General features: G+C 47.1%; 1 protein-coding gene across 1 annotated transcript in view; it reads right to left on the bottom strand.

Annotated features, from left to right (window-relative positions):
* The window catches only part of Aldh2 (aldehyde dehydrogenase 2 family (mitochondrial)), a 33,869-nt gene extending 27,291 nt beyond the window's left edge, over window positions 1–6,578 (bottom strand). Inside the window, exon 1 of the mRNA XM_004635920.2 lies at window positions 6,414–6,578. Coding sequence (XP_004635977.1) covers window positions 6,414–6,539 — 126 coding nt within the window. The 5' untranslated portion in view covers window positions 6,540–6,578. The remainder of the gene's footprint in view (window positions 1–6,413) is intronic.
* Between the last annotated feature and the right edge of the window lie 1,481 nt (window positions 6,579–8,059).

Here is an 8,059-nt window from a genome sequence, read left to right as displayed (position 1 = left end):
TTTTTTTTTGGCAGAACCGGGAATCAAACTCAGGCCCTTGCACTTGCCAGGGAAGCACTTATTCCACTGAGCCATCTCCCTGGTCCCCGCTTCTTACACATTTTATATGGAGATAGGTCTAGCTATGTTCAATATAAAGTTTTGTTCAGCATAGTTTTTGTCTTTTTCTTTAAAAAGGTCTTGCTAATTGCCCCAGCTGGGCTTAAATTTGTAATCCTCCTGCTTCACCCTCTCAAGTAACCAGGCTGTTTCATATAGGTTTTGTTTGGTTGTCTGTTTTTGGTACCAGGGATCGAACTCAGGACCTTGTGCTTGCCAGGCAGGTGCTTATGCCACTCAACTATCTCTCCAGCCCTGCTTCATACAGTTTTAATTAGTTTCACATTGTCAGCTGTCTAGGGTACAGGACATTGTTCCTCTTTGAAACATTGTTTTTGAGAACTATTATCCATATACATCTACCTAGTTCTTTATTTTTTGTAGTGCTAGTGAACCCACAACCTTCACATTGAGCTACATGAACTACATCCTCAGTCCTTTTTAATTTTTTAAAGTCTGTATTGATTGATTGATTGATTTTCTGTAGCACTGGGGATTGAACCCAGGGCCTTCGTACGGAGCTACATCCCAGTTTTGTTTTATTTTAATTTTGACCTTTTCTTTTGACTATAAGTCACTTTTTACAAGTAAGTAAACGGAATCAACCTAAGCATAACCTAGTCCTTCAGGGACCTGGGCTAAGTCTTGCAGTGTTTAACAGAATGCTATTGGAGTCCTAGGTAAGTCCATAAGGTCTAGATTAAAATGTACCAAAAGCCCAGTCCTTTAAGGTGTAAGACACAGAACATAATGAGCTACAAAGGACTAAAATGACCCAAATTACATGCTGGCAACCTTGTTGGGAAAATATATGAGAGCTGGCCAAAGATTGGTTGTAAAGGGCTGGCCAGATAGCTCAGTGGACTAAAGTGCCTGCTTAGGCAGAGTGCAAGGACTGGGGTTCAGTCTCCAGCACCATAAGCCCTGCTAGCTCCACCCCCAGGGGTGTGCTGATTGAGACTAGGTGTGGTGGTGCACACCTGTAATCCCAGCACTTGGGAAGGTGAAGACAGGAGGATCACTGCAAATCCAGTCTGTGTAGTGAGACCCTGTAGACCTGTACTAAATACATAAAAAAAAAAAAAAAAAAAAAAAAAAAAAAAAGATTGGTTGTCAGAAAGTGTTTATATTCTGAAAAATTTACTCTTGGTTTAAAATTTTTCTGGTTGCTATCAATAAGAAAATAAGTTTTAAAAAATCAAGTAAAAATATTACAGCTAGACCCTCACTAATATTTGATTTTACCAAGGCCTCCCACAAAGTATGAAGGTGGAAAGATGTAGCGGGCATATGGTACATGGAGATATTTTAAAAATAAATTACATAGTAATGAAATTGACACACTGCATTCTTCCATTTGCTACAAGAATAACCTGAAAAGCCAGGTATGGTGGTGCACACCTGTAATCCCAGCACTTGGAAGGGCAAGACCCTATCTCAAAAAAAAAAAGTAAGAAAGAAAAAAGAAAAAAAGTGATAACGAAGACTATTAAAGAGAAATATTCAACTCTATAGAGGGTTGATAGTAGTAATAATGATTAACAGTCCATGGTACCTATTTATGTAGTACCTATTATGTAGTCCATGGTACCTATTTATGTAGAAAAGCCTGAGCTTCTGCCTGAGCCAGGATATGAAAAAGAACAAGTTCTAATTAGCTAACTGTAAGCTCAGTGAACATTTTTGGGATGGACCAGTGCTATTAAACACTGCTAACTGCAGAATTCCTCAGCCCTCAGCCATGGTTTCTGCTCACATGACTCTCTGCTCACATGACTCTCCTTAGGGCTGAGGTGGTATCACTGAAGTCTGGAATGTCAGAATCAGAGTGACCCCTATACCTTTGAATATTTTATAAGCAATGAACAAATGGTAAAATCCTGGCAGGAACACCAGAATGCCAGAGATCAGGTGGGGAACACCCTGCTCCACCCTTCCCCCTCCGCGTAACCCAAAAGCAGGAGGGAGTCTATGATAATAAAAAAGGTGCCGGGCTGGTGAGATGGCTCAGTTGTCTAAAGCACCTATTTAGAACAAGCTTAGCAAAGCACAGGGACCACGGTTCAATCCCCCAGCACCACATGCCAGCCAGCCCCGCCCCCTGGTGGGCTGAGCTGGCCCCACACACACACACACACACACACACACAAATAAATAAAATTTAAAAAATATTATAAAAAAAAAAAAAGGTGCCAAGCAAAAATAGCACAGAGTAGTAGCCTTGCAAAGGATCTTGGGAGGGTCATCATCTGTGCTGGAGAATCCTGAGTATCTGACTTTACCACTGGGGATGCCAGTAGCCAGGTGGTACAAGACAGGTGCACAAGAGACACTGGGTGTAGCATGGCACTACTTCCTAACCATTCCCCAGACATGTCAGCGCACACCAAAAATGCCCAGTCCTGTTTTTTATTTTTTACTTTGAGGCAGGGTATCACTAAATCACTAAATTGTCCAGGCTGTGGTCTTCCTGCCTTGGCCTCTGAGTGCTGGGATCAAACGTGTATGCCACCACACCCAGCTCCAGCTAATTTTTTTATAATTATTGTATGCAGCTAGTTATTCTTTCCTACAACTGTAACACAGGTTGATCCTCTATTTCCCTAATGAGAACAAACTGGATTATTTCTTAAACTGCTACTAATATAAACTATGTTGCAGTAAACTCCCAGGCAGGGTTTATGTATATTCCCAGTGAGTTTCTAGCTGGTTAACTTCTTAGATAACACGCTGCTTTGTTCCCTGAAGATGTATTACTGTAGTAATCAGGAAAGTCTGCGCAGGGAGGTCCTCTCTTAATTCCCTTTTCTTTTTTCTTTCTTTCTTTCTTTTTTTTTTTTTTTTTTTTTTTTTTTGGGAGAACCAGAGATTGAACTCAGAACCTTGTGCGTGCCAGGCAAGTGCTTATTCTACTGAGCTATCTCCCCAGCCCCTTAATTCCCTTTTCATCAGTACTTTTTTTTAAGTTCCTGGGCAATGTGATCAGAAGCTAAGAATAAAGATGGAAACTGAACTCACCCCACTCAACTCCCATCCGACTTTACCACAGTCTAGTTCTCGCCTTCCGAAAACTGCAAACACATCAGCACTCACATAAAACAGAGTTTTACCGCATTATACTGTCAGGTCCACAGCAGTACTGTTATCCCTGTTCATATTCAGGGGCAAACACGGAGGCTTCAAGAGCCAGGAGCCACTGCCAAGGGCTGTAAGGCTGACCCCACTTCATTCTCACAGCAACCATAACACAGAGGGGATTTTTACCCATCTTACAAATGTGGCAGCTCAGTTACAGATCCACCTCTGCACACGCTGCTTCTCTTTGCTGCTTTATTTTTCTCCATTGCATGAATCCCCTTGGACCATGCCATGCATTTGACTTAGGTATCTGTCTCCATTAGCTAAGATGCAAGCTTCCCATAGGTAAGGACTCTTTTCTGTTTTGTTCACTGCAACTGAGGGTGCTCAGAAAGGTGTCCACTCAAAGAATGAACCTCCCCAAATTCTCACTGAATAGTATGTGGCGGGCTGTCCAAGTCCAGAGGGCGAGATACTGTTCCATGTTCTTTTCATTATTAACAAATACGAACTGGTGATGGGGAAGGTGACATCCCTGGTGTATGAGTTCTTTCCAGGTCTTAATTATTCTCCATACCAAGGAGAAAACAAGAATGAAAAAAGAATATCAGTCTCATCAGCAAAGTGTGTCCCTGAAACAGACAAGGATGAGAAATGTTGTTCTCAGAAGCTCCACCTACAGGTAGAAGCTTAGGGAAGAAGTCACCTAAAATCTTCCTTGCCCACCAAGTATACCCAACCTCTGGGCCCACCTAAGACAAGAAGAAGCAAGAGGACGCCAAGAGGGGTGGGCTGAAGCACCCCACTCCACCTCTGCTTGTGCTGTGGGAAAAAGACCTATGAATTCCCCCAAGCCCCCAAATGCCCTCAGGAGAGTCTCTTTCCCGAGTGTCCAAAACCCCAAGTGCCCTCAGCAGCAAACAAACCCAGTGCTGCAAAAGCAACATGAAAGCCATGCTAGCAGCTCCAGCACAGTCCACTGAACTCCAAGGCATAAACAGGGCACCAAAGAAATATCCAGGAATATGATCTGGTTTACACCTAGAGTCTTGGCTTTCGCATTGGTAGCAGCAGGGTTTGCAAAAACAAGATCCAGGAGCCTAGCCAAGGAGCCAGAGCCGGTGCCAGTGGGCTCCTGCCAGAGTGGAGGGCTTTGCCTTCTTCTGAAAGCTTATGCTCACCCAGGAAGATAATCCAGAGACACTGTTCCTGAACAAGTGGCACTGGGCATTCCTGCTCCCTCTCCCACACATACTTATAAATGCAAAATAACTGTCTACAAGACCACGCATACACGCACCCATTAACTCTTAATGGAAGGGCCACAGGGCAGCCAGTTTTAAGTCTGTACCCTGCATTTAAGACAGAGAACATGTGCTTCTTTTATGATCTCAAAAGATCTGTCAAAGGAGCCACAAGGAACAATTGGATCCACTTCCCTCCGCTATACCCTCAAACTAAATGGGAACAGTAACTCCATGTTTCAGCCAAGCAAGGGTGTGAGTTAGGATCTAGGTGTTCCACTGGCCCGTGAGCACAAAGGATGATGATGTTAATCAGATCAAGGGCTCCAAGGTGGGCCCGCCTCTCCTCAGGAGCATTTCTGCCTAATCATTTTGATGTTCAGTTCTTCCAGGGGTGAAGGTTTCAGTTCAGCAGCCTGCCAAGGGAGCAACAGCCATTGCACTGTTGGCTTGTGTTAGCCAAAGGATGTTCTGTTTTATTTATTTATTTATTTATTTTTGGTATCATTCCTTTAAAACCACACTGAGGGGGACAACCTACTCGGATCCCCCTTTTGTCCCTCTCTTGGGCAGAAGCTTTCTTTCCCCCAGTAAATATGTTCTGGAAAAAAAAAATTAAGCCTGAGTTCAATCCCCAGTTCCAAAAAAAAAAAAAAAAAAATTAAAAAATAATAAATAATAAAATCACTCTGATGTGCCTTCTCCCATTACCTATGTGAGATGTCCAACCAGTCAAGTAGGTGCACTGCTAAAAGCTAGGAGCCTGCCTGTGGCACCCTAATTTAGCAAGCATACTGGGTATCTACAGTCCATTTTTCCCACCCAGAGTCCAATATACCCTGAAATCTTCTGGTTAGGGGCTTACTCTTGAGAGTCTGGATGTGAATCCCAACTTGCCTATGACTTGGGGCTTGGGCAAGTCACTGAACCTCTGTGTGACTCAGTCTCTTCAACTGCAAAATGGAGATAATTATGAACCTTCCTTATGGGACTAGTGCAAGGATTAAAGACAAAACAAGAAGGGCTGCCAGGTACACAAGCCGTGCTGAGCAGGAAGGCTGTTATTAACGAGGAAGCGCCCCAGGAAGCCCTGCATGTGTTATGGAAGGCCTTGCCCCTCTGAATGCCTTCCTATTTTACAGAAGAAACTGGAGCCCAACAGAGGGCAGCCAACTCCCACTTGTTGCAAAACGAACTTTTTCAAAATTTCCTTTTGTGTGAAACCAGCACTTCGCCCAAACCCAAGGATCAATGAAAAAAAATGTTCTAAAGTCCCGGTTGGGCAACAAATCAGCCACTGGCAATCGTTCGGATCGCGAAGGGCCTCCCTTGGTTGGGCCAAAGACAGCCCCTTGGTAGCATAGACAACTTGTCTTGTTCCCTCTGTCCAGCAGAATACCATCTCCCTTCCCAGCTTTTCCTTTTGAACTGCGGAGGACCCTGGCAAGCATTGGTCAAAGGTGAAAGAGATCTAGGAAAAAAAAAAAAAGTTCCTGTAAAGACGGATGCGTCTTCTGGTGGTGACGCTGAGATTGCAGACACAATGGCACTAAAAGGCCAGAAAGTTTAGGGCCATGCAGACGGGGCCCATCGAGAATGGCTGAAGCTGAATTAGGTGCCCAAGTCGCAGCAGGATAATGGGACAGAGATTGTCAGAGTCAGATGAGAGGATAAAACGCTAGCAGAACAAGAAGGAGATTAGCCCAAAGACCACCCTCAAGGGCTCAGGGATGGAGCCTACCTGGCCTAGCATGCACCAGGCCACCGGGGTTCAACCCCCAGCACCAAAAAGGCCCAAATCAACCAGATGGACTTGAACCATTAAAATTCAAAACACTAAAATGCTTATGGGAGAGTAAACCACAGCGAACCCCTCGGGTTCTCTGGGTCAACTGAGGACCACAGTAGCGAGCCCAGGACGTTCCAATCCCGGCGGCTCCGTCCCACCGGGAACCTTCCTGCACTAGGCCGGAGGACAAAGCGGGGTCTCACCTGGTTGTAGAAGATTTCAGGCTGCTGGTTGGGGGACGGGATTGCCTGTGCCGCGGCAGCGGACAGGAGGCGGCGGCCGAGACGGGGCCCAAGGCCCGAGGCAGCGAGCGCGGCGGCGCGCAACATTCTGCAGAAAAGCAGGACGCAGGACCGGGAGACAGCGGAGGGCGCAGAAACAAATGCGGGGCGCGGGCGGGATTAAGGCGCCCACCACCTCGCCCCGCCCCGCCTCGCCCTGCGCGCAAGCCAATGGGCAGGAGGGGGCGGGCCCGACGCGAGGGGGGGCCTTGGGGGGGGGGCGGCTCTGCGCGGATTCAGCGTGCTAATGTTGGACCCCTAACGTGCGCCCGAGCCCCTGATGTTTACCGCCTGAGCTATAGGGATCCTGACTGCTTGGGGCTGACACTAGTCCTAAAGTCAAACACGAGGTCCTCTCCAGACTAAGGACCCTGACGGAGGTGAATAGGTTTGGAAATCGGGCGGGGGTGGAGAAGGATTGGTTTTAAATTCGTGAAGGGGAGAGAGTTGGGGATGTATGAAAAGCATTGGGGTGCGGCTGGGGAGGGGCACAAAGAAACCCCACAGGTTAGACCTGAATGAGAAGTGGGAATCTGGTAAAAGTCTAAAGAAGGGACGGGGTGAGGGGAGACGACAGTGCAGGATCCCTGACCAGGGCCGAGAAGGCGGGGAGGGGAGGGGAGCTGGGTGCGAGGCATTCAGGGCATAGCGGAGAGGCCCAGGGCCTGAGAGCCTGACACCTCGTACCGCTCGCGCCTCTGCCTCTGGTGGTTTCTCATCTGCAGAGAAGAGGCTGCAGGATAGTGGGTGTGGAAGTAAAGCTCTTGCATATGCTTATATTCCATGCACATCCCAGAACGGGCCAAGCAGGAAGGAATGAGAAGACATTGGCTAGGATGGGGCATGGTGACCCAGTCAAATGGACACATTTCAACCAGTGAAAGCCCAAGGAGGAGGTGAGGAGCAAGGCCATGGAAAACAAGGTATTCCGCACAGAGAAAGGAAGGGTTAGAGTTAGGGCAAGAGAAGAGGCACAGCTAGACCAGTGTCGGGGAGCTATTTGAGGCCCATGGGGTGGTCACTTTCCACCTAGGAAGTAAGGCTCAGGGCTGAGACCAACATGGGATGGGAGGCTTGGTTTGCTTTAAAGAAGAGATCCATCTGACTGGGCATGGTACACATCTGCAGTCTCTGCTACTTGAGAGGAGGAAGCAGGAGGGTTGCAAGTTCAAGGCCAGCCTAGAAAATTTAGTAAACTTGTGTCTCAAAATTTAAAATAAGAGGGCTTGTGGGTTAGCTCAGTTGTTTAAAGTGCCTGCTCGGGCAAATTCAGTCAGGTGCAGGGGACCAGGGTTCAAACCCCAGCTCCACTTGCTGCACCAGACCAGCTGGCCAACTAGCTCAGTGGGATTAAAGTGCCTGCTTAGGCAGAGTGTGGCAGCGGTGGGGGTGGGCTGGGTTCCATCCAGGTGGGCCATGCTGACTCTGCCCCCCAGGGCCTGCGCTGAGATGGTGACTGAGTCTGGGCATGGTGGAGCGCACCTGTAATCTCAGCACTTGGGAGGCTGAAAACAGGAGAATCAGTATGAGTCTGCTCTACGTAGTGAGACCCTGAAGACTCTGTAATA

This window comes from Octodon degus, unplaced genomic scaffold (assembly GCF_000260255.1).
Source record: "Octodon degus isolate 3935 unplaced genomic scaffold, OctDeg1.0 scaffold00076, whole genome shotgun sequence".
Lineage (NCBI taxonomy): Eukaryota > Metazoa > Chordata > Mammalia > Rodentia > Octodontidae > Octodon > Octodon degus.
The sequence above is the reverse complement of the archived record's forward strand: the minus strand, read 5'-3'. Positions and strand labels throughout refer to the sequence as shown.